The following is a 27646-nucleotide window of genomic DNA, read 5'->3' as shown; positions in this document are numbered from 1 at the left end:
GAAGAGAGTGTATCTGAAAGTCGAAGCTTTTGACTTCAGAAACGTTTGGAGACGGAAAATGATGGCATTCTTTTTTGAGTTTATTTTAAACAAACGTGTAGTTTTTAAACTACACAACCAATGGCTATATAATGTTTTTGTAATGGGTTATTTTTAATTCGAAATAGGTTCTCCAGAACATCGTATAACTTCTATACTGGAAATTCAGAGACCATAAAAGGTAAGAATGATGCTACCTCGGGATTGTTAGGCGTGAATGGATACTAGTGGGTTATTATATGAAGTTATCAAGGCTACCAGCTGATCAAGAAGAGTGGTTTTCGTAACTTTATCTTTAACATTACAACATACAGGAAATATAAACCAGTGTCAGCAAATATTGCAAAATCTATTTCGTCCAAAGGTCACTAATGATTTGTAATAAAATAAGATATTTGGTTTAATTTTATCTGTTTTTTTGTTTGTTTGTTTTTTTTTCATTTTATTCTCTAGCTACTTACTCAGAAGATGTGGGTTTTCTTTAGATTTCTCTTTGTGCACATGCATATAAACTAGTCAAAAGACCCGCTATGGCGACTGAGGAGTAATGTGCGTGCAGAATTGACTTCAGTCTAAATATGGATTAAACTTATTGTTTCCTTTATGTGCATGTGGATGCAGCCAGAACCGCACAATATACATACACACACACAAAATAGTTGGTGGTGTTACGCGAGATTAAAAGACTACCAAATTGCCACTTAGACGATGGTTGAGAGATCGCAGAGCTGAATGTAAAACCTAGCAATAATTTTAGCACAGTTCATAAGATCACCCTTCGCACAAATGTCGTGAGTCGGCGCTTGTCGCGCATTCATTTAAGTTGGGACTTGAGAATGTACAGCTCGTTTTATCAAGAGAAAATACAAAAGTTTATTAATGTGATCTGTGGCTAAGAGATCTGACTGGCTGCTAAATTCTGGAACGAAAAAGGACGAGACAGGCGTGTATAGAGATTTCCTGGTCCACATTTGATAATAACATCAGCATCAATTACTTTCAGACTAGGCAGCACTCTTAGGCACAGCAAAATTAAAAATATTGGTGTGTGTGTGTGTGTGTGTGTGTGTGTGTGTGTGTGTGTGTGTGTTTGTGTGTGTGTGTGTGTGTGTGTGTGTGTGTGTGTGAGAGAGAGAGAGAGAGAGAGAGCGAGAGAGAGAGCGCATGTGAGTATGTGAGTGACAGAGGGAGAGAGAATCCATACCTGAAGCCATAAAAACTCTTCAATGACTTAACTTCTTTTCTTACAGATTAAAAATGAACAGTGGACTGCAACTGAACTTCACTTTTACAGATGATGAAAACTGGACTTTGCCCAATGTAACTGAGGAGTATGTCGTGTTTCGGAGCAACATCACATATGTTGGATTTTACTTGCACCAGCCTTCAGTAGCTGCTATCTTCATAGTGTCTTACCTGCTTATATTTTTGGTCTGTATGGTTGGCAATGGAGTGGTGTGCTTTATTGTCTTAAGGAGCAAGAACATGCGCACTGTCACCAATCTGTTTATCCTCAACCTTGCTGTCAGTGACCTCCTCGTTGGGATTTTTTGCATGCCAACAACTCTTCTTGACAACATCATTACAGGTCAGTGCAGTGCCCTGCATCAGTGCATTTCTAGCTGGAAGAAGCTCATTTGCCAATCCTTGAGGTTCCTTTGAAAATACATGAAATGCTGTGAATTTTAGACAAGAATGGTCCCGCACAGCTTTGAATTAAAATTTGAATTTATTTGACATAACAAATAGTGGGATTTCAACATAAGCAAAGTCATAGTTTGAAATTGACTCCTGATTCGCAAATACAGTACACATTTTTGTTCTCTTCACCTCTTAATCTGCCTGAAATGTTTTTAAGTGCATTGAATACCTGGTACTGGTATACTGGGAGCTGGTTTACAGCAAAAATATTTACCATCTTTTGGATTCCAGGAACTGGTTTGAGAAACACTGACATATAGTAGACATGCATACATTTTAAGATGGTTCATGCTGCTCACTGATAGTTGTTGCCAGGCTCATGCTTGTTAAAGGTGGACTCGGTCAAAACAGCATTTAATGATGTAACATGAATGTTGGAAGACAGGTTAGGTGATAGAATAAGATAATAAGATTTTATTAAATTACAACATAAATTAACAATGGAACAGAAAACAAAATGTCTTTCACCCTCTTTCACTATTTCACTCTACTTGTTTTTGACTTCTTGGTTTGAGATTGTCTGACACACAAAGTTCCACAGGGTGCTTGTTGCTGATAACCTGACCTGGTCATTGCAATCCTCCTCTCTTTAAGAGAGCACACCAGCTTCTGCATTTCCTCCTGTGGCTGAGGCAAGCATATTTGAACACAGCAATCCTCAGTTTATAAAGGGGCACCATAGAGAGTGTTTTGACCTCTGTGTTTGACATTTCTCTGTGGTTTGAAGGCTGTAATGCCTCAGACTGAAAAGCCCTGACGAGAATGGTAAGGACAGTGGAAGGAATCATTGGGACCATGCTCCCACCTATTAAGGACTCCAGCATCATGGATGCCTCCGCCCACCCCTCTCACAGCTTGTTTTCCCTCTTACCCTCAGGTAAGAGATCCCATAGCTTGTGTTGCAGTACTGCTAGACTCCTTAAGAACTTCTACCATCCTTAAGCGCTTCTGCCCTCTGCCATCAGACTCTTGAATACAGTGGAAAAAGTGCAATATCTGAAATGACTGAATTCTGAATAGTTCATAAGTGAATGAGCATGCAATATTTAGATTTTATTAGGTTTAATTTATTCTTATAATTTATTTATATGTTACTCTATATTTATTCTCATAATTCCGATTTTATTATTAGTTCCTTGTTTTTATCTTGCTCATGTGTTTTAAGTGGTAAAGCGAAATGTGATGTAATTCTGTTCTGCTGTGTGATCTTTTATAACTGAAAGTCATGGTATGTATAGCTGATGCTGTGTATAGCTGAAAGTCAGTAAATAAATCTTGAATCTTGAATCATAGACCGGTTCTGGCTCTTACTGCAGATGATTGTCTGAATAAGCAGCAATGTGTATATACAGTGAGGTCTGAGGATTCTGTCCATAAAATGTTGACATTGCCAGAGTGCCGAAGAGCCCAAACAGAAGGGTGACCCACTGTTGTAAACTAAACAGGGTAGAGAAGGTCATTTTTTCCTTTGATGTTAGAGTCAAGGGGATGTGCCAGTATACATTAATTAAATCCAGTGTTGAGTAAAAGCAAGCAGATCAAGCAGCTTGTGATACATGGCATTGGATAAGCAACAAATTTAGACACCCCATTGACTTTCCTGTAGTCACAGAACGGATCAGACCCATCAGTTTAGGATCCAGCACAATGGGTCTGCTCCAGTCACTGATGAACTCCTCTATTATCTTGATGTAGAACATGGCCCTGAGGTCATCCTGAGCCCTGTTTCTTTTGTGTTCAGGTAAATGGTAGGACCGGCTGCTTTATAACCACTCCCAGGGGAGTCTCATTGAAATGCCCTATGAGATCTGTGTTACCGGGCAGGAGTGAAAACACTTCTGTGAACTCTGCTTTCTGGGCCAGGGAGAGATAAATGGTTGCTACAGAGGACCAGAGCAAAATGTGGATTTTTAGGAACCTTCGGTTCATCCCTCTTGGGAATCAACATCATCAGAGCCACCGGGACTGCCACTCGCTTTGGTTTCAGGAGGTTGGGGTGATAGATGTGGAATGCATCAACCTGTCACCTTCTCATAGTCAAGCTACCCCCCATGTAAACTCACACAGCTGGATGCCTCAATTATATGCACAGGGTTGGACATGAAGCAAATTCTCCTGCTTTAATCAACTTAGTGAGTGAGGTTTTGCTGTCAGGCCATGAACTTACTGAATTTTGCTTTTACTATCAGAAGATCCCTCCTTCCAATTCTTTCACATCGCACAGCAAAAAAATAGTGTTTCTAAGACATAGTGACTTTATGTATAAACCTCTGAATTTGTTTTTTATTGAACCATTCAACCATCCCATCAGTTTTTGGGGTGATGGACACTGGTGAGAATTTATGTAATCCCTAATCATTCACATAGTTTGTGTAGTGGACATGACCTCTTTTGGGATTTCAATTTGGGAGACAACTTGAAAGAGTGCCTCAACATCACTGTGTTCTGAGATGCTGGAGAGCGGCAACACTTTCGGATATCGTGTGGCATAGTCTAACGAGAGTAGTCTAGTCTAACAGGACTAACATAAAGTGATATACTTGTGCACTTTGCTTTAAGGGCCCAACGATGTCCATGCTGTTTCAATCAAAGTGAACCTTGATTAAGGAGAGCGTATGAAATGGAATTCTTGTGACCACAGGGAGATTAACCAACTGACATTCAGAGCACAAAGCAAACCACCTGTGTACATCCCCATCAGTGCCCAGATAATAGAGAAAAACCATCGAATAATTGAGTGTTTTAAGATGATTTAAATGCTGTGCCATGTGGTGGCTGTGGGCCATGTAGAAAAGCATTTCCCTGAGGCTTTTTGTAACTAACAATTATGTAACATTGGTTATTGCTTATTGGTCTGTGTGTACCACAGCACCCTGTAGGGTCTACCCTTAATGATTCAGAAGTGAGAATACGACATGCCTGTTCCTGACTCAAACACCTGACAATCACTTGTTGTAGATGTTCCTCAGTGTGTCAGCCTAGGACTGCTCTAGAGGGAAATCCTCTAGAGGAAGACCCACAGGAGGCAGTGACACTGAGACACTGCCTCCAATTCGGGTTCAGTCTCGGAAGCCCCCCACCCCTCAGTCTCGGGATCCACCACTGCCTGATGAACATGCCCTTAAATACTCACAGGTACTTGGTGTGCCCCTGCATGGTCAGATGAAAGCTGTGTCTCAGTGGGGACCTGGATCAGCATTCCTACTTCCATGTGGGGGTCCTAGTCTTGCTGCAGTCCTGCCCAGGTCTTATCCTAGTCAGACGCACCCATGGGGGGTGGGGACATGGAGAAAAGAGGGAAGTGTCTGGAGAAAAAAAGAAGAGGAAGGATGAGTGGGTTGGGTTAAATTTGTTCAGGGAAAAGGTTTGGGGGTGTCACTCCCCATTTCCAGGAGCTTTGATGGGATAGAGAGAGAAAGAGGGGGGCTCCTGACCCGCAAAATGTGTTTCTGCCGGCAGGATGGCATCATCCAGGGTGTCAGGGTAGTGGCACGTGACCCACTTTGCTGTCCTTTCTAGAAGGCGAGTGACGAGCTATTCCAGCACCACAATAAATATCCATGATGATTTGTGCATCACATCCTAGACCAAGCAGCCACTGACTGCCTGCAGCAATCTAGGAGCTGCTGCTCATAGGCAAAGATCTGGCCAAACTCTTCCAGAGACAAAGTCTCTGTCTTTGCTGTTCTGGGCTTCAACCAACCTGGTGCAGAACTGCTCAACTCCGTGCTTTGTAGTCCAGCTGCACTGCTATTGGGTGCTGGGTAATGAGCTTGGTTTCTGGCTACTGGGTCATGAGCTGCTGTGTCATGAGCTCATTTCCTTTAGTGACCAGTGGTACTGGCTGCTCTTAGCCTTGCAGAATTCACCACGTCCTCACACTTCACCCTCTGTTGCCACAAATGAAAAGCCAGGAACATGCAACAGGAGGTAAGCAAAAGTTGCGTTTGACAAACTGAGACTTGCTAAGGGTTTTCAACACAAGTACAAACAACTTAAGATATCTAGAACAGAATAGCTCAAATAAATTTAAAAGTGTTCAAAAGCGCTTGTTCAGATATGGAAACATTTTACAACTGGATAAGACTTCTTACAGACATTTTGTAACAGAATTATTGATATTGCATTTTGTAACCATTGCAAAATCTAACTTTGATATATAACGTACCGCTTAATCTCTACAATATGTTGTTATATGGGTGTCTTCGGCATAGCAAGTGGCTGCATTTCATCCCTCATCATATTGCTCCTGACAAAAGCAACCAAATAATTAAATAACAATTAAAAAAACTCTACAAAATAAATGTTGCATATATGCATACTTGTCAGAAGTCCTAAAGTGTAATTAATAATAGGATAACACAGAGCACTGCTGCCTCACAGCTTCTGTCACCGGGCTTCTATTCCCAGCCTTGCTGATGCCTCTGGTGAGTCTGGAAACTCTCTCTGTGCTCATGGGGTTTCCTCCTACCTCCCAAGGTGTGCATGCTAGGTTTATTTGTGTCCTGAATTGTTCTGGTATAAATGAGTGGGTGGGCATGCATGTGCCCTGTAATGAATTGATGCCCTATACGGGGCTGGTTGCTGCTTTTTGCTCTGCGCTGCTGGGGTAGGCTCTATAACCCTGCTTTGTACTAAGTGGTTTAGAACCTGAATGAGTTAATTATTTTGAATGTAATTAAGCACTTTTGCACTTTTGCACTTAACAGAGGCAAAACAAAGGCTTTTTTCTATTTCTCTCACTAATACATTTTACCATATTACCTGAGTTTATATATATATATATATATATATATATATATAGCAAAGCAAAGAAAATTAAACATATATATATATATATATATATATATATATATATATATATATATATGTTTAATTTTCTTTGCTTTCCTGTAGCTAACAGCCTTGTTTGTGAAAAAAAAGACATTTTAATCCTGTTTTAACTATGTTGCTAAAAAGAACTGCCTTCCCCCCTTAATTAATTTAGCCATTTTTTACAGCATCATTTATTTTGCCATTGTTGCATTCTGCTATTAATAAGCTCAGCATGATTTGGTAAACAATCATAAATTCTTAATTACTATCCACACATTATCTTATAATACACACTTGTTGATTCTGAGAGCCCATTATATGTTGTAAATATATTGCTTGTTTGTTTGTTTTATCAAAACCGATAAGCAGAGCAGTTAACATTTAACATTTGCCATTAACCTGTTCTGCACTTAACTCTAATGGCTAATGCTATTCTGACTGCCAGTCTTGCACTGATGAAAAATTAGCATCCTTCCATCCATATACTTGTAAGTGGTAGCATTGGTCTTCCTCTTATTGCTCATTAGTACTCTTAAGACAATATGCAAATAGCTCATATGCCCATAGGTAATGTGTATTAGTCACTGTTGTATTGCATTTCCAGTCAGTAAGTATACACATCATGCTATATGTTGTATGACTCACACATTATTTAGATAATGAATTTCATCATTAAATCTGTGTCTGGGTTCTTTCTCCAAGCATGTTTTATGTATGTGCTTTCTGTTTCTTTACAGGCTGGCCGTTTGGAAGCATGGTTTGCAAAATGAGTGGAATGGTCCAGGGCATATCCGTCTCCGCCTCTGTTTTTACCCTGGTTGCTATTGCAGTTGACAGGTAATGTTCTCTTACCTCGTCTCTCACAGTATAGTACCAGTAACACTTTGAGTATACTTTTTGGCACTAAACCAGAGATCTCAAATATTGAACTGTTTTAAAGCAGACTTTTGTTTTAGCAATAATTTTAATCATTAGGTATTAATGTGGCATGTTTTAAATGACTTTCAATTGACTGAACTGTCACTGTCTACATGTCCACTGCTGTGGATTACCATTTCATTCAAATTACAAATTTATGTTTATTAAAAACAACATAAGCCTTTGTATCTGTATTTGTACAAACAAATATATATTAAAATCAGAAGTATTTAATGGATTTTGATGGCATAGAGAATCATGAAAAAATAAGTGGGTAATTTTCAATTAGGTGTACTTAAATTGTGGCAATGCATACAATGTTGCTATGGACATTTAAATTAATATGCAACATAGAGAACATTTTCTGGAATTAGATTATGAAATCAATGGTGCATATTTGCTACTTCACACTTCATTTTAGCCATCTGTTCTCATCCTACATAAGCTTTACATGCATTCTATAGTTCCATAGTCTGCAAGCAAGTTGAACAGTGATGAGTATCAACTGCCAAACAGTACTTAAAGCCAAATGAAAACAATATCTGTTCAGACTATGTGGCAGGGTGACAGGAGTGCTTTACTGCATGGTGGCTGTAGCACTAGAGTATATGAACTTTGTGGTCAGAGCACAGGATTGCCATCTGGAACACCCAGGTTCAAGGCTGGGTGTGATTCCTGCCTTCAGAGGATGTTTTTAATCACAGTACATACAAAGTGGAATTTGGATAACTTCCATCTTTTCTTCTTAATGTGACTACTGCATCAATCAGCTTTGTATTAACCAATATTTTTGCCAGAATGTTTTGTCACTTTGTTTTGTACTACTGTGAAACAAGATAGGCTCACAGAAACACAGTCATCTCAGAGTGTGCTGGTAATGATGGTAGTGCTCCTGGATTTTTGCTACTGCTGTCTGATTACTGGTGCTCAGATGATAGCTGCAAGTCATGAGCCTAGATCACAGCCTGGGCCTGTAATGGCCTATCAGAGCTTCACTTTGCTGGTCCTAACCACTGTCATGTCCACTGCTCATTACCTCTCTGCTATAAAGGACTGTCTAGGTTTGGAATCCTCATGAACCACAAACCATACAACAAAGACAAAATGCAAACAAAAGAGCCATATGCTATTAGGAAGCACAAAATCCTCAGTTCCATAAAGAACATCTTACAATGTAAACAACTTCAGAATGCCCTTTTCACATATTACTAGATCAGGTGATGTCAAATAATGAAAGAGGAGAATTACAAATAAAATTAAATCTTCTTTTTACATTTACTTTTCCTTTTACATTATGTTTTGGAAGACTGATTCAAATAAGATGCTCAGAGTGACTCAGCCTGTTCATGTCCTGGATATATTGGGGAAAGGTTTATAATAGTGGCTTCTTCTTGTTAGAGGATATGATAGGATTATGTCCTCTAATATGATAAAGGATAGAATTCCTATTTGTTTCCACCACACCATGAATAATTTATTCATTCCCAATTAATCTACTTTTTTGCTTTTCCTCAGGGTAAGGGAATTTCATTATCAATAATGAGTTGAGAGTTCCCCTGATAACCTGTTGAGAAAAGGACTGGTTCCTTATCAAATACATCTTAGAAATAGTCACTACCGTTCACTTAATCCAGTGGAGTAATGATTGAAACTTTTGCTGACAAATTGTTTTCTACAAATTGTATTTTTCTTTTTCACAATGTTCTGTCAGATCTCCTGTTTAAGGTATTGTAGGATATGAAAATTACAATCAAGTTTCATGGAACACTCCACCTTACTATCAAAGTCTTTGATAAATAATTCACTATGACAACTGCTGAGAGAACAGGCAAAAAGAGGCAGTGAGGTGGAAGATGTAGGCACGACTTGAAGCCAGAGTTCAAGTTCAAAATGTGAAAGTCCTCGCCAGGTCTTTGTTTTATCTGTGGACTCAAGGCAACAGGCAGAATTAATTAGGAAGCTAGGTGCTTAATTAGTGAAATATGGCTGGACATTTAGGGGATGGATTTTAATATTTAAAATTCAACTTGAACACCTCTTCATGGAGGTCATCTGTCTCACAAAGGTGAATTATTTCCCTCATTAGGTTGCATTTTTTCCTTAGATTGTTTTTGTTGTGGGCAACATGACATTCCTGCCTGCAAAGGACCTTGTTATTTTTAAGAAAGATGCTATCAACAACAATTTACTGACTGATTACACAAAAGTGATAACTGATTACACATAAGGGGAAATGGCTGATATATGGTTTTTCATTGGAAGGTTTTTGGATGTTTTTTTCATTGGAATTATTTAGATTAGCACTGTTGTCAATATGTTATTTTTAACAGTGTGATTGGGATTTGGTAAATTTTACAGCTTTCTCAAACTCTACTGTCCAAATTCAGATGTTTATTATTTATTTCAGATTATTATGTACATTGTGAAAAATAGCAGTAACTGTAATCTAATAATACTGACTGAACCCAATAAATGACCCAAGTTAATTTACTTAATTATCTTGTGGTCTGCTAATTGAGAACCTGTGGTGGGAGGTTTTTAAATCAGTCTGCATACAGCTGCACATCTCTCCTGCCTATTGATGGCCTGAGGATCATCTCTCTGAAGAGAGGTTGTCTATATTTCTGTAAAGGACTGTGGAACATACAGCAGCAGCAGCAACATTTTCTCATCTTCAGAAGTCCTAGCAGTGCTTTGTTGTTTGTTTGTTTTTTTGTTTGTTTTTGTTTGAAATTCATATGTAGGTTAATCTATAGGAGCATCTCATATAGGGATGAATTATGTTGTACTTGAGTTAGACTATGCTGCAGATTGTGTAAATGAGACTACAAACAGACCACTTTTAAAACAGCTCATGTAATATGCATGTTACCTTGGCCAAAGTGGAAGCTGGAGATAGATTTTGTTTTCTTCATGTTTAGCTGTATGTCTTCACCTGCCTTAATAACATTCTCCGACAGTAGTTATATAAATTCTGGTTGGTGACAGCAACATTTGAGAAAGTTGAAATATTGAAATGGAAACAAAATGAAAAAATAATTGCAGCCATAAGTGCTATCAAAACTAAATAACAGATCCTTGTGAAAGAGAGAAACTTTAAGCAATTTAAGTTAAAAAACGTAAAATGTCTGCCATGATTTTGTATTACCCAGTTTCACAAGGTAATAATACCTTATGGCTTTTGTGCAAATCCATCTTCCTTTTGCAGAGCTACAGTTATGTTTGTAGCAGCATAAGCAGATGTGCCTATAATGTTTATATTTCCTACACTATTTGATGGGACAAAGGCAAAGGGCATTTCTTCAGTCTGCAGCTGTACCATGTGCAGAATGAATCTGCAGCTGTCTTTCAAGTGCCTTGGTTAAAACCTTTAAGTCATCAAACATAAAGAAAACTTGCAATCTACAATTGCTTGAAATGTCCTACCAGATAATTATTTAAAAAAACAATTCAATTATAACAGTACGTTGATGTGTGTACTGTGGTCTCCGGTCTCCACTTTTTATAGCAAATCAGTCCCTATTATGACATACTCTTACCAGCCAACCACTTGACAGAAAAGGAATTTCATAAATTTTGATAAATTGTACATTTTCTTACAATTATAGCAGTATGTTGATGTGTGCTGTGGGCTTCAGTAAAATATCACTTTTTCCAGCAAATCAGTCCATGTAATGATACCCTCTTCTTAGCTACCAGCCAACCACTGAAGGCTTAATAGAAAAGTAATTTCATAAATCTTGATAAATTCTACATTTCCTTACATGAGTTTATGTCCTTGAAAGACCATTAAAAAAAACCTTTATAATATACTTTTGGAAAGAAATGATCAATCTGTTAACATCCTGCTTAAACATCATAATTCCCTTATCTCCAGAACGTTTGATGTGTCTCTTTTAGGAGCAATCAATACGACGAAAGCAATCACCACTGCACTGCTCACAGCTCTAACCATCGCCAAGACAACTATCCTCATGAACTGGAAATAAAAAATACACCATTACTATCACTCACTGGAAAAACTCACTAATGGGTCGTATATCAATGGAAAACATGTGCTTCCATCAAAAACAGAACCATTCGATACAACTCAATCAAGACCCTGGTCATTAATTTTCTACAACAGTAATCACCCCAACAAAGTAACAACACTGAAAATCCAATACCCAATTCCATACCACCCTTTACATAATCACAAAAAACCCCCCCACTTTCCTCCATATTCACACTCTCACACACAGACACATACACACACACACACACACATTCTATCCCTGTATAACAATGTTATTTACATTATTTATGTTATCTATCCCTGTATAACAATGTTATTTTATTTATCTGATCTAACATACATTTTGCTGGTATTATTAATAAGCTTTTAAAAGGTATTATGATTTTGTCCTTGTTCTTCTCTTATCCTATTTGTTGGTTTGTTCATGTTTATTTGCTGGGATGTTCATGTTTATGTGCTGTCCTCCCTCATGAATGATAATATTTGCATAATTGCAAATAAAATCTTAATAGTCCTCTGAGGAGTGGGGTTGGTGGTGGGCAAAAAACAAAAATAAACTTTTATTAAAGCCCTCTTTCTGTAAAATGGGAGGCTTGGCAGGATACAGAGATGAACCATGTTAAACACAGAGACGTTTATTTGCCACACGTAACACAAGGAAGAACAGCGGAGCACACAGGCTTATGTAGGGTCAGACAAAGACCATCGACGAAACAGGGCCTTATATACATGCACAGTAATTATGTAAACAAATACACACACACAGGGAGACATCTGGGATGAGGGGACCGTACTGTGACAGAACCCTCCCCCCCAACAGTGCAACTCCCAGTGTGCCAGCCTAGGCCCCCAGAGCATCCTCCTGGCATCCTTCGGCAGTCGGTGTTTCTGTAACACAGGAGGCGAGGCAGGATACAGAGACGTTTGTTTGGCACACATAACACAATGAAGACCAGCGAAGCACACAGGCCTACGTAGGGTCAAACACCGACAAACACCAACACCTAAACAGGACCTTAGATACATGCACAGTAAAATGTGGAACAGGTGTGATACACGTGGAGGTTGTGGCCATGCAAACGAATACACGCGCACAAACAGGGAGACGTCTGGGATGAGCGGGCTGTGCCATGATACTCTCTCATGCGTACTCATAAGTCCCCAGGACCTGACAGCTACCCAGCAGAAATCTTCTCATCTGTTCTTTTATTTCACTTTTTTTTCTCCAAAATGCAGCCATACCTCCTTATATGAACACTCCAAAAAACATTTTTGTTCCAATCTGATTGGTCCAGCTACCTAGCATATCACTAATTAACTAGGATATAAAAATCATAATTAAAGCCTTATCAAGCTTGCCAACTTCAACATGTGCACCAAATAAATTTGTGACGATACTTTCAAACTCGGCACATCGAATGACTCAAAGCACAACAATTCCTGACCTCCTAGTAGATTATCTATTAGAACCGTCTCCTGGTTCCAAAGGATTCATTTCGAATGCCTTCTCCTTAGTCAAGTCTTGTGTTGCTGCAGATAGGATTAAGGCTAATTAGGGAAAGAGTTAAGCAAAGGATGCATGGAACCTTGCAAAGAGTAAATTATATTACTTCCTGTGCCAGATTGGGTCTAATACAATTTAAGGTTCTCCACCATATACACCTAAGCAGGGCAAAGATATTTTCCCATTTTATCACAATGCTGACAAAATTGTAGATGTCACAAATGTGGCATTGCACGTTTTGGCTATGCCCTAAATTAAAAGGCTACTGGTTAACTATGTTAGACATTATCTCTGATAGTTGTACCCTGACAATTGAACCAAGCGCCAAGATAACCATATTTTGGGTTTCAAAGTATGAGGGCCTTCTTACCCATAGACAACAAAAGATAATTGCTTTCACATTATTAGCATGCAGACAGGTCCTTTTTAAATTGGAAATTGGCCAGCTCACCCAGAAGAGCACAATGGCTACAAGATCTTGTGCTGTTCTTACATCTGAAGAAGATTAAATACAATATCAGAGGATCATTTAGAAAATTTAGACAGAGGTCCTTCATCAACTCTGCAAGCAAAGTGCTTCTGAATTAGTAGAAGGAGGAACCAGCCTATTTATAAGTTCCTGAAAAAGAGATCATATTTGTGTCCTGCTTTAATCACTTTAACCCAATTCAAAGCAAATGTTGGCATCTTCGTGTAACGTGGGAGGAGTGAAGAGCGAACACACTTGCGAAGTGCCGACGCGCTGGATGTTATGCGAAACGGGACTAACGAGGGATGCCATAAAGAGTGTGACAAATATAATAAATAAATAATAGGTTAATAACAAACAAACAAACCAACAAACCAACCAACCAACCAACCAACCAACCACAGAACAGAACCAAAGACAGCCAGCAGTAACGGGTTAACAAGGTGAGTGCGAGATTTATGCAACAAAGGAAATAAACAATAAAGAAAGACTAACGGAGAACAATGATCAACTACAACATACAACTAGAACATGTAGGGAGAATACCGGGCGAGAAAAGAGAGTGGAGTCAAACAAGTCAACATTAACGGGGAAGGCAGCGTAGACGACAAACACAGAGTGAGAGTACAATAATCGCGCGAACAGCAGAGAACTAAACAAGGAAAGCAACAGAGACAGCGAAGGTAACTAAACAGGGAGCGCTGGAAGAAAGTACATAGAAACGAGCGGCGAGATCAAACGGGAAAATACTAAACACGTAAGAGCAAAGACTAACGAGAGTTAACCAGAGCCAATGGCGCACAACGAATGATTTATTAAAAAAAAAAAAAAAAAAAAAGACCGACAAACAAGAGACGCAGGAACGCTGTTTACATGGGAATGCAATTAGGGACAAACTCGGAACAGCTGGGCACAAAGGGGAGGAGACACAGAACTATGGAAACTGACGAATACCCTGAAGTGACTCGTTTGCTAGGGAAACGGGGTACGCTTAGGTCTGCGGACGTGACACAACACTTTTTTTTTTGTGTGTGTATGTTTGGTTTAATTGTGTTTAATTATTTACTACATATTGTTTATTTGTTTATTTTCATTTATTTCTTTATTTATTGTTAATATTTTTTATTTGTGTAAAGAAAACTACTTTGAGAATTAAAAGGGTTGAGTGGAAACATAACTTGGTTATGTTCATCATTCCCCTATGCTTGTCCACTGTTGCTAAACAGTTGCTAGTGGTAGCTTGGTGGTTAAGGTATGTGACTTGTACTTGGAAGGTTGCTGGTTCAAGCCCCACCACTGCATTGTTGAGCCCCTGAGCAATACCCATAACCCTCATTTGCTCAGGTTGTACTCAGTCATGAATGTTTTGGGTAAAAGCATCAGCTAAATGTAAAAATACATTGAAAAAATTGTATTTATAAACCAGTTTGGAATAAGTGATCACCACTCTCATAAGCACAGATCAATGTGGTTTTATCAAATGGATACACTCCTCAGAAACTACCAAAGCTTATTCACGTTAATTCATATATACAACAACACTTCTTCAAATAAATCACCATGTTTGATAGAGTAGAGTGGTCTTTTCTCTTCAGCATGCTCAAACAATTTAAATTTAGCCCTTATCAATTGGATAAAAACATTATACATTAGACTACTCACCCTCTGCCTCTGTTTCACCAAATACAAAAAAATAAATAAATAAATATCAGCTACAAAAAGGAAGTCGACAAGGATCTGCTTCATCATCATTATTGTTTTGACTTTTCATTGAATCACTGGCTACTCACGTCCAACGTTCAGACAGATGTCATCATAAAATCAGTTTATATGCAGATGACATTTTAGTATGTATTACCAATCCTTTACAGCAACTCCTATCAGTCTATGATCTGAACAATTCTAACAAGGTGTCTGGCTACACCATTAACAGGTCAGAATCTTTGCTGCTGCCTTCTGAATTAAATTCGACTGGGATAACAAGTTCTGGTACATACTAGGTAAACATGCCACCCAATTCATTAAATGCCCCTAAGATCTCCCCAAACCTGAATAATCTATATAAACTCAATGATATCCCTTTACTGCAAGAAATAAGACTAGCATGATGGAATAAACTATGCTTATCTTTAATTGGCTGAATATAAACAATTAAAATCATTAGCCTTCCTAAAATCAACTGCTTGTTTACTATCAAATCAAATGTATTTATATATCACTTTTTACAACAGATGTCACATAGCAGCTTTACAAATGTCCAAGTCCAAGCCCCCAATGAGATAGATAGATAGATAGATAGATAGATAGATAGATAGATAGATAGATAGATAGATAGATAGATAGATAGATAGATAGATAGATAGATAGATTCAACTTTATTGTCATTGCTTAGTACAAGGCAATAAAATGCAGTTAGCATCTACCATAAGTGCAAATAGTAGCAATGTGTAAACAGAAGAATGCCAGAATGTGCCTAAGTATATAACTATGACATTATATATATAAACTCTATATGTAAAAGTTGTTTCTAAATATATATATATACAGTGGGTGAAATAAGTATTGAACATGCCACCAACTTTTTCCCTGTGTCATTTCTCATTATTACACATAATTTATGGACATTTATGGTTTGATTTCTTTGCATGGGTGGATTGGATGGGTTGTTGCCGACATCTGGTGAGAATTTAATGTCAATAGCACCTTTAGAAATATATTTACTTAGAAAATTGGTGACATGTTCAATACTCATTTCACCCACTGTGTATGTTTATATATATAATGTCATAGTTATATACTTAGGCACATTCTGGCACTCTTCTGTTTGCACATTGCTACTATTTGCACTTATGGTAGATGCTAACTGCATTGGTGCCTTGTACTGAGCAATGACAATAAAGTTGAATCTATCTATCTATCTATCTATCTATCTATCTATCTATCTATCTATCTATCTATCTATCTATCTATCTATCTATCTATCTATCTATCTATCTATCTATCTATCTATCTATCTATCTATATAAAGCATAACAGGATATATACATAATATATTAAGTATAAAAAAATAAGTTACAATACAATGTAGGTAGTACATAACATAGTGAATATTTACAGTGCATCTTTACATAGTATGTACAGGATAGATATAAACAGTAGTGTATGATGTGCATACACTATATCCAGTATGGTGAATGCTAAATATAAATAAGTCCAGGGTACACCAAATAGACAGTGTAGGGGCAGCAGTATTTATTGGTGTATATCGGTGTATAGAGTTAAGTAAAGTGATGGTGAATGGAAAGAAGCTGGACCCGAGCTGACTGGTTCTAGCATGGATGCTCCTGTATCTCTTCCCAGATGGTAGGAGGTTAAACAGTGTGTGGTTGGGGTGGGAGGAGTCCCTGATGATGCTGCGTGCTCTGCACACACACTGCTGGTGGTGAATGTCTATAATGGTGGGGAGCTGTGCACCAACGATGCACTGAGGAATCTTCACCACCTTTTGCAAGGCCTTCCTGTCAGCCACAGCAGAGCTGCCATACCACACTGTCACACAGTTGGTCAAAACACAATCGATGGTACAGCGATAAAAGTTAGTCAGGAGACAGACGGTCCTTCCTTAGTCTACTCAGGAAATAAAGATGCTGGTACGCCTTCTTAACCAGATGAGATGTGTTGAGTGTCCATGAAAGATCCTCAGAGATGTGGACACCCAGAAACGTGAAGCTGGAAACAGGCTCTACTTCTGTTCCGTTGATATGAACAGGAGAGTGTGTGCAGCCTTTGGTCTTCCTGTAGTCCACAATGAGTTCTTTGGTCTTTTTCGGTGTTGAGGGAGAGGCTATTGGTGGAACACCAGGTTGCCAGATGCTGAATTTCCTCCCTGTAGTCTGTTACCTCATCATTGCCAATGTGTCCGATCACGATTGTGTCATCTGCAAACTTAATGATGTTAGATCTATGCAGAGGCACACAGCTGTGGGTGAACAAGGAGAAGAGCAGAGGGCTCAACACACAGCCCTATGGCCCACCAGTGTTCAGAATGAGGCTTGAGGACATGTGACTGCTCAACCTCACAGCCTGGGGTCTGTTGGTTAGGAAGTCCAAAACCCAGTTACACAGGGGTACTGCCTCCCAGGTCACTGAGCTTGGTAACTAGCCTGGTGGGGATGACTGTATTGAAAGCAGAGTTAAAGTCAATGAATGGCATGTGTAAGTAGGTGTTCCTATTGTCCAGGTGGGTGAGGGTAGAGTGAAGGGCAGTAGAAATGGCATCCTCGGTCGATCTGTTTGTACAATACGCAAACTGGTGGGGGTTCAGTGATGGTGGAAGCATGGCCTTCAGATGACTGAGAACAAGTTTCTCAAAGCACTTCATTGTGATGGGTGTGAGTGCAACAGGGCAGAAGACGTTCAGACATGCTGCAGAAGACCGCTTTGGCACCGGCATGATGGTGGATGTCTTCCAGCATGTTGGAACAGCAGCCTGAGCCAGTGACAGATTGAAGATGTCAGTGAAGACCTGAGCTAGCTGTTCTGCACACGCTCTAATGAGGCATCCTGGAACGCCATCAGGGCCAGCGGTTTTCCATGCGTTTACTCTGCTCAGTACTGAATGCACATCTTCAGTGGATAACATGGGAGGTTCATCCTTATGAGGAGGATGCCCATCCCATTATCAATACATAAGCAAGCCAAGGGTGTGACAAGGAAAAACTCTCTAGAGCACGAGGAAGAGGAACCTTGAGAGGAACCAAGACTCAAAGGGGGTGGTTCATCCTCCTCTGGCCGACAACTGTCACCACAATAGTAACAATTTTAAGAAAAATATAAATAAATAATAATAAAAATGAAAAAAAGCAATTACTGTCTAGTCCAGTTTTCTATAATTCCTAGTCTGGTCCCGATGGTGTGTGCATGTCCGAAACCCATCCCGCACAAGAACATCCATCAAGGTCAATGGAGAAGTAGTTGGCTGGGGTGGAAGTGTGGTGGGCTGCAGCAGGGGACATCAGGGGGTGGTAGAAGTAGCCATGACAGCTGAGACGGGTTGAGGCTCAGTAACATGAAAGCAGGTGTAGGTGAACAAAATAAGTCTAGCAATGATTTTTTCTATGTATAGCATCACTCTCATACCTGAGGTCACCTCAGATAACATAAAATATTAAGAAATACCAAAAGGAACCAAGAGGAACTGCATCTTATCACATTATAACTTCACTATGAAGGATGCTTTTTCAGGTTCTAAACTGAACTTTCAAATAACAAAATGGTTTTGTCATCTCATAACTTAAATATGTTACATTTATTTATTTTAAATTTGTTATCTGTTATGTAAAACAGATCAGCTCAGGGAGTGATTCTGATGTAACTGAATGCCAGTGAACACTGCAAAAATAAAAAGAAACCATAAAGACAAAATGTCGGCGTCAAGACAATGTTTAAACATAAGCACGTATGTGTATAATGTTTGTGCACTGTTAGAATTTCCTACAAAACAAATCCTTTTCATCTACAGTAAAAAAAAAAGTGTTTTCTATCTAGATGTATTAAAGATCTATCCTCTATCATGTTAGCATGTCTAGTTTTAGATAGGTGAAAGGCTACTATGGTCTGAGGTAGTGACAGACGGCTTTCTCATTTTAAATACTGCATATTCTATCAAGTCTGAACATGCTGCACCTGCTATAACATTTACATATTTCCACTTATTCTTCTACCTTGCCATCTATTTATACTCATGTATCTCTGAATAAAGTGTGCGTGCTTCTCAGAATCTTTGACTCTGTGACACTCATTCTGAGCAACGCTCCCTAGGGCCCTGAGGTAGGACAACCAGAACAGGTGAGGCATACAGTGGGACTAGAGGGACAGGTTTAGGAAAATTTTCCTTACATGTGAACATTTTATTATCAGATGAAACTATGGTCTCTGTGGATTAGATAGACTGAATAGTTCAGACAGAATCAGGGACACTTATCCATGAAATATAAATGAAAATTACACATTGCAAAATTTGAAATTCACAAGAATAATCTAGTTTAATGATGTGGTAATTCCAGTTCTTGAGTGGTAATTCTTGCTCTCCTAAAGGCACATTTCCAAGGTAGAGGTTCTCTCGTCCTCACCGTATTCACCAGTATTCAATGACTGAAGGCATAACCAACTTTAGATGTAAAGGCATCCTGTTCCTGCAGCCTACCACTGGAACTATGGATGATGTCATCATACCGTTCAAAATAAACATACTCACTTTTATCACAAAGGTGTCTAGACCTTGTTTTCTCCTGTTTAAAAATGGTGTTTTAAAGGGGTTCCCCACTAAACCCAGCACATTCCAGTGAATAAAAAAAACCCCTACATATTTGCTATGATTATTTAGATTCACAGTGAAAAGAATTTATACTTTGTTGGCATGGCAATTGCAGCTTGCAAGTTGTTATTGATATATATTTTGACATAAATAAATAGTGCATTTGTGAGTAAAATATGTGATTCACACAACTGCATGAAACATGATATGTTGAAGATATGCTAAGATTAGTGAGGCCTTCCCTCCACCCTCTCAAATCCAGGGTGGAGGAAATGGCATCAGAGACTAGATTGAGCAGCCTCGAGCTCTGAAAATGAAACATGATTTGTGAATAAAGAAATTAGGTTTGCCCTTACGCAATTTCTTATTTTGACTTGTTAATTATGCTTCTCTCCATTTCCACTTTGAATTGTATGTAGTGCTGGATGACACCGAAAGCAGGCTGAACCTGAAGACATAAATAAATGCTACCACTTGAGACACCACATTTAGGTTCATCTTTATAAATACGAAATAAATATTAATATGAAATAATGAGAGCTGGAGTAAATCCTCGAGGAACACCAAATGGTGTAGTTCTAAATTCTGTGACAGCACCATCCACACCATCCACATGTAGATGAAATGTTACACAACAGCAGCAGTCATCAGAGGTTTGGCTTAAACACAGTGTTTAGGAAGAGTGTTTTGTTCATCACTCTTCCGGATGTTTCAAAAACAGACGATTGTTTGCCAACCACACTTGCACTGATGATTAACTTTATGAACCCCTTATTTTACCACATAGACCTACGACCGTTATCACTGCAGTAATCACTTCTGATGACTAAAAATTGCTAGCTTTATTTTATTTTAAACTGCACTCAAACACTTGGTTTTGATCTTATTCCTCATTGACATATTCCTTCATTGTTATTTTATGGACACAGACAAATTCACATCTTGTTGCATCACAGGCTTAATGATATATGAAGAGATTTTTGAAGTAATTGATTGTAATCAGCAGATTTGCTAGCCATGCATGTAATCGGCAAAAAAGACATGTGCGTTGGGACTCCCTGTCAGTTAAAAATGACCTATAACTATGCGGATTCATGTAACCAGTCACTCTCCCATTATTACCAAATATTTTCAATGTTGAGGTATGACAGGCTCATCACTTTAATTTGATATTCATACTGTTACCTTCTGTAAGATCTCTTTACTACCTCAGAAATGCATCCGTCTTCATTGTCCTTATCTGATGTAGATACACTGATATATGCACTCATTACTTATAGGTTAGATACTATAGGTTAGATACCCCGTTGGCTGGAATTCCTAAAAATAATATCTAGCAGTTGTGCACCACTTTTAAATCTAATAAACAGGTGAAAATATTGTGCCAAATGAAATCCCAATCTGGATTTACATTCTCTCTATTACAAACTAAACATAAAACAGGGTATTTAGCTTTAATAAACAAATTGTGCATATATAAAACCAGCCCACAGGAAGTGTTAAACAAGTTCAGATGTCTGCATAATGGATGACACTTTAACTGGGAGTAAGAAATACCATATGCTTGAAGAACTGAATGTAGCCTAAGATATAAAAAGTAGCATGTTGTTATTATTATTATTATTATTATTAATAATAATAATAAATTTGATGCTTTTTCAGATATGAATGCTTCTTGATTTTAGTTAGTAATTTAAAGAACAGAATCAGACTCTACATAGCATGGCAAAAGTATGGGGCCAGCTATGCTTATTCAAATTCATTAAACATTTTATTAAAATTTTAGTCTAGCTATTTCATGCCCACAAAAACCCATGATATGTAATAGACAGCATAAGACTGAATTATGACTGGAATTACAATCTAATCTTAGTCTGTATCATTGCGCTTTTTCCTTTTCTTTCTCATTTTCTTTTTCATTTATTTTCATCTTCAAAGATACAATCATAACAGACATATATTGTCTTTTGCAGATTCAGATGCATTGTTTATCCCTTCAAGCAAAAGCTGACAATATCAACGGCCACACTTATAATTGCAATTATCTGGATCCTGGCTATATCAATCATGTGCCCCTCTGGAGTCATGCTTCAAGTGACCAAAGAGCAAAGCATTCGTGTGTTTCTTGGAAGTGGCAACAGGACAAGTCCTTTCTATTGGTGTCGGGAGAACTGGCCCAATCAGGAAATGCGAAAGATATACACCACTGTTCTATTTGCCAACATATATTTGGCCCCTCTCTCCCTCATAGTAGTCATGTATGCAAGGATTGGGATCACTCTGTTCAAAACTGCCGTGCCAACAGGGGGGAAACGTGGCCATGACAACCGTCACAGTGTATCCAAGAAGAAGCAGAGAGTCATCAAAATGCTCCTGATCGTGGCCTTGCTCTTTATCCTGTCTTGGCTGCCTTTGTGGACATTGATGATGCTCACAGATTACGCTAGACTCACTGAGCACCAGTACAGGCTTATTAACATCTATATCTATCCTTTCGCCCACTGGCTGGCATTCTTCAACAGCAGCGTCAATCCAATTATTTATGGGTTCTTCAATGAGAATTTCCGCCGTGGATTCCAGGCCATTTTTAAGTTCTGGCCATGCGTGGCTGGAGGGCACAGGCGAAAGACCTATTCACACAGGGTGCAGGGTAACTCTGTGCTGCCAGCTCTGCAGCCTTCTACAGAGCCTATTTCTCTTAACAGTGTGGACAACAGCTCAAGGAGGGTCAATCACGTCAATGAGCAAGACTTGGTCATGGAGGACCTGGAAAAAGTATCAGAAAGCAGTGCTGAAGGGGCTTCTCTCTAAACAGATGGTTAATGGAATTAAGGCAGCCCATCTGTCACTTTGTGGCAGCCAAATAGTGTTATATGATGTGTTTTAGCTGTGTGTTGTGAAATATCCATTTGACATGTATTTCTGTTTATGGACTAAACTTGCTTACAGTCAGTGAATTCACACCCTTGTGCATGAGCTATCAGAAATGGTCAGTTATCAGTTAAAGTATTCAGGAATGTGGAAATGGGGTAAACATGGCATGCCAGTGAGATTGCTCATACTGTACCAAGCATTCAGTGTTTGAATTATTTAGTGTATCATGCTCTCTAGCTATAGGTGTTTGTTAGAAACTTATGTTGATGATGCAATAACATAATGATTGTTTACAGAGAAATCTGCATTCACTCCAGAAAAAAACAATAACATGTTTTGTTTTTGGTTGCATGGGGTCTTGGGGAATTCTATACAATCATTTTTCAAACACTTAATCATTAAACTGTGGGATACTCAGCCTTTGGGCTGCTGGATAAAGAGTGTTAATGAGAAGTGCAGTTTCTCATACATGCTTGGTGACCATTCACTCACAAGTGGTGTGAATTCAAATTTTGGTCATTTACTGACCACCATACACCAGGGTCACTTTAATGTTAAGTTTTTCTGTTTTCACATGATTGTAAATTTAAAATATGTTGGATTCAGAAATACTGTTATGCTAGTGATGCATTTGCTATGAATATACTAAAACTGTTATATCAGGAGGATCTTAAATTTCAGAACTACTGAAGCACTGATGTATCACGATTAGTTATTCCAGTTCAAAGCACATTGCAAAAACAAATGGAGGATTCATTTAGAAAGGAGGCTATGATAGAGTGCAGTATGGGACTTTGTGTTTCTCACATGTAATATTCAAGCATGTCCACTTGGATTTATAATAATTTACAAACATGCAGAAACATCTGGACTGCATTATTTACTTACTTACAGTGCAATTGATGAGGTAGATGTTTGATTTATTGTTGAAAGAACATCAAAAAGAATTTGTCACCTGAGGCATACTAGGCAAATTTCAGCTACATACTCACTTTAATTGCTTCTGACATAAATGCTGACATGTTGAGTACTGAGCTGAAAGTCATTGGTGAAATTTAATCATAATGATTTTCAAGTGAAAATATTTTCAGTTTGTGACATAAATTTGTAATGATTACATATGAGATTATTTGCGTGGGATTTTTGAAACCTGCTCTTATTACACAGTATCTTTTGGCTTCTTCCTTTTAAACAACTGGCAAAACATTCACTGCTACCATACAGTCATTGTGATGGATGTCTTGATGCCATATGGTGAAATGTAGCCCATAAGTCTGATTATTTACATGCAACACGTAAAATTATGGTGTAAGGTTTTCTGCAGTCCAATGTCACCACTTTTAAAAAAGAGGAGTCCTGTCTTGGTGTAAGTGATTACCACAACTGATGTGCATCAGCTGCAAAGACACCAGAAAGACTGGTGAAGTCTCTGAACATCATTAAGAATGGCTGAGTGATGGCCTTCCTTCTGAAGTGAGGTAAGACATTAGATTGACATTAAACTACATAGAAGTGGGAAAATATCTCCAAGCTTTATCAGTTCTTCTCAACAATATTGAGTTTTTTAAATTCTGAAATTAAATTTGTGTATTGCTAATGGCAAATATTATAGTTATGTTATAAAGGGTACAGGGCTTTGTAATATTTGTGATAATGATGTGGACATATTCTGTATATATTTTTTCAATCTATTTCTGTTGCCAAAAATGTTATGAGTGATCTATAAATAGATGTTTAGAAGATGGTCTAGGCCAGATCCAATGCCTTTATTTGTCATACAGTACAATGAAATACTTCTTTTTGCAAATCCCAGCTTCTTTTTGGAAGCTGGGGTCAGAGTACAGGGTCAGCCATTATACAGCACCCCAGGAACTGAGAGGGTTATGGGCCTTGCTAAAGGGCATTGATCCCACAACCTTCTGATTGATAACACAAAGGCCTACCCACTAGGCTACCACTGCCTCCAGTTGTTGATGTGTAGGGCCCACAAAAGTTTAAGATCCATATCCACATGGGTAATGATGAGTCTAATAATGAAAGTTTAAATGTACAGTTTACATACAATCACTAACTTAAACATAATACATACATTTTAACTAAATAACTAAATAAAAGCAATTTTTCCTGTTGTACTTCAAAGTACTGCTTATGTCATGGATACACCATTTCACTACTGTAGGATTAATAAACCTGTGACAATAGAACCTCTTTTGCCAGTGCATTTACTTTGCCCGTCTATGACACAGAATATATTTTTTAACCCCACAAGAAAGATCTTCATGAATGTCAACATATAATGACACTTGTGTATTTCTTAGCTACTCAGTTTTACAATGAAATATAACCATTTTTCCTCATGTACTTATACCTGGTTAAGATGACCTCTGTACAATGGTTGAATTAGTGTCTCCTCAGGTGCCTGTTTAGGACATGCTAGCCTAGAATGTGGTGGAGCCAACCATTCCCTTCATCTTGAGAAAGCAGTCAGACTAAAAATCCTCTAGAACATCTTACGCCACAGAAGCTATATTCCCAGTTGTAGCCCTTTGACATGGTACACAGTATTCAGCAGTGAACTGTAGTCTGTAAGTGGACAAAGAGAGGTCGAGCTTCCTTCACCTTGGTGAGACACTTCATTGTGCATCATTTGGGTGAGTGAAGGGTAATGAATCCTAGTGGCAACTTGCCTTTCACAGGTGACAACAAACTGGGCACGAGGGGGTTTGAGCAGGCCACATGTAGTTTATGTAGTTTATGTGGTGTTATGTGGTGTTAGTACTGAGGGATTAACACCACATGAAGGTAGTTTATGTGGTTTTAGTACTGTAGGATTAACTGAAGGCCTGAACCCAAACCCTGCACATTCTCATAGTAATGGAGTTTTCACCAGTCTGGATCCAGGTTAGAGTCCTGGATGAGCATTTTGTATGGATGGAGAATAGTAGGCATATGGATTGCAGAGAATGCAAACATCAAATATCTGCCCTTCTATCAGTAGAAGTCATTCTTGCTTGTGTCAGTGTTGGCCCAAGAGCCAGAAACACAGGAAACTTTCTACTGTGGTACTAAGCGTGAACAGCCTCAGCTCCACTGAAAGTGCAGACGTTTTGTGGCCAGCTGCTTCCCCATCTAATTCAGGATTTCCACTTGGTATGCCATAGGGAAAGAGGTGGTTTTCAGGGCTCTCACCAAAAGGAAAGAAGATCTTTTAGATCTTTGGAAACATGGAGGACTACCTTTCTGCCAAGATCTGATGGGCTCCACTGTGAGGGAGACGAGAGTCTGAACTCATCTATGTCACAGACATCCTTCATTCTACAGGTTGGGGATTGAAGAATCTTTCCATGAGGCTTCAAACTGAGCTAGCATTACAATGGATGCAGCTGCTCGGATCTACTAAGGGGATAAGACAGTCTTGAATATCACTGTTTGCTTCTCACTTTTTGTTTTTCCTGAAAATGCACCAAATTAAATAATTAGAAACCTAAATCACTAGGTAGGACATGTTTGATCCTTTAGTTTGGGTCCTTGAGTGATCTTATCTTACATTGATTTTCCCTTCTATCTAAGGGAACCATATGCACAAATAAGAGCAGGAAGCTTTTACTAACAACTCTTTGAGGTGGCTGGTGTTCATTACTGTGTTTTGTTGTTTTGGGGAGGAAACACATTCATAGGTGATACAAAGAGTAAGTATATTCATGCTGTGCATGCAGCACAAAGCTTACTGTTACTTCATTACACATCATACAATGATCATATATGCTGTCACTAAAAACCTTTATCAAAAATTACATTGTTACATGGCATAGGTTTACTTTAACAGTTTAACAAGCAGACTTGACAGTTGATATTATTTAAAATTATTCAAAATAAATAAATAATAAATTATTTAAAAATGACATTAACAACTAAACAATCCATAATGATGCATTAACAGAGTAAAATAGGAATAAATAATTATTTAGATTAGATCATGAAAATGGGTCATAACAAGACATTATGATGCATTATTGCTTGTAATAGTTTGCCATGGTAGGCCAGTGGTCCAGCAGGAGGGACACACCCACTCCTGCTCAGGACCGTACTACACACCTGCCCTGCTCACAATCACCTGATTATTAACCCAACACACCTGTTCCTTGTTTTCCCCTTTTATTTAAGCCCACAGATACCTGAAGTCAGCGTTGTGCATTAGCAGACTATAGAGCGACTACTGAGCGCCACCGAAACATTGACTTCTCCTTGCATTTGTTTTTCCTTTTTTCTTCTTGCTCTTTTTATTGTCATGGACAATAAAGACTACCTCACTAAGAACTCACCTCTCACTCCTTCTGTGCCGTACACGTCACAGAATGTGCAGCCTTCTGGGAATGAATCGAGCAGCCCTGACTGGGCAAGCCTGCTCTCTGTTCAAATGACAGCAATTGAACAGCAGAGACAGGAAATAGGAGAGATCCGCTCCACGGTACAGGGTCCTGGATGATGCGTGGAGAACCGTTGCTAGTCCAGAGAACAGAGTGAATCCGCCTACTACTCCTTCAGAGCAGGAGCAGGTAAGATGTTTGATTGCCACCCCCGAGGTTTATGGAAGAGAACCCGACAGCTGTGAAGGGTTCTTGGTTCAGTGCGAGTTGTATTTTGGCTACCAGCCTCATCTGCCTGACCACACCAAGGTGGCCTTTGTGATATCCAGGCTTACGGGGAAAGCCCGTGTCTGGGGCGCAGCTCTGGCAACCAACTCCTCACCGCTGCTGAGCAACTACCCTGGTTTCTTCTGGGAACCTGCTGATAGGACCTGCTACATCTGTGGCAGGGTTTGCAAACGGCTGCTGATTATGCCTTGGAGTCCTGGACACTGGCGGTGGGAACACGGTGGAATAAGCCAGCTTTCATGGATGTGTTTATAGGTGGCTTGAGGGGAGAGTTGCAGGCTGAGCTTGCCTGCAAGCAGGAACCAGCCACGCTAAATGAAATCTTCCACTTGGCCATTAT

General features: G+C 38.9%; 1 protein-coding gene across 1 annotated transcript; it reads left to right on the top strand.

Annotated features, from left to right (window-relative positions):
• Nucleotides 1–22653, top strand: npffr2a (neuropeptide FF receptor 2a). The gene is made up of 4 exons (XM_027029530.2): nt 1–220; nt 1290–1627; nt 7293–7392; nt 21751–22653. The coding sequence occupies exons 2-4, from the start codon at nt 1297–1299 to the stop codon at nt 22586–22588; spliced, it is 1269 nt and encodes a 422-aa protein (XP_026885331.2). The 5' UTR covers nt 1–220; nt 1290–1296; the 3' UTR covers nt 22589–22653.
• Nucleotides 22654–27646: the final 4993 nt, after the last annotated feature.

This window comes from Electrophorus electricus, chromosome 9 (genome assembly GCF_013358815.1).
Source record: "Electrophorus electricus isolate fEleEle1 chromosome 9, fEleEle1.pri, whole genome shotgun sequence".
Taxonomy (NCBI): Eukaryota; Metazoa; Chordata; class Actinopteri; order Gymnotiformes; family Gymnotidae; genus Electrophorus; species Electrophorus electricus.
This window is presented reverse-complemented; position numbering and strand designations above follow the sequence as displayed.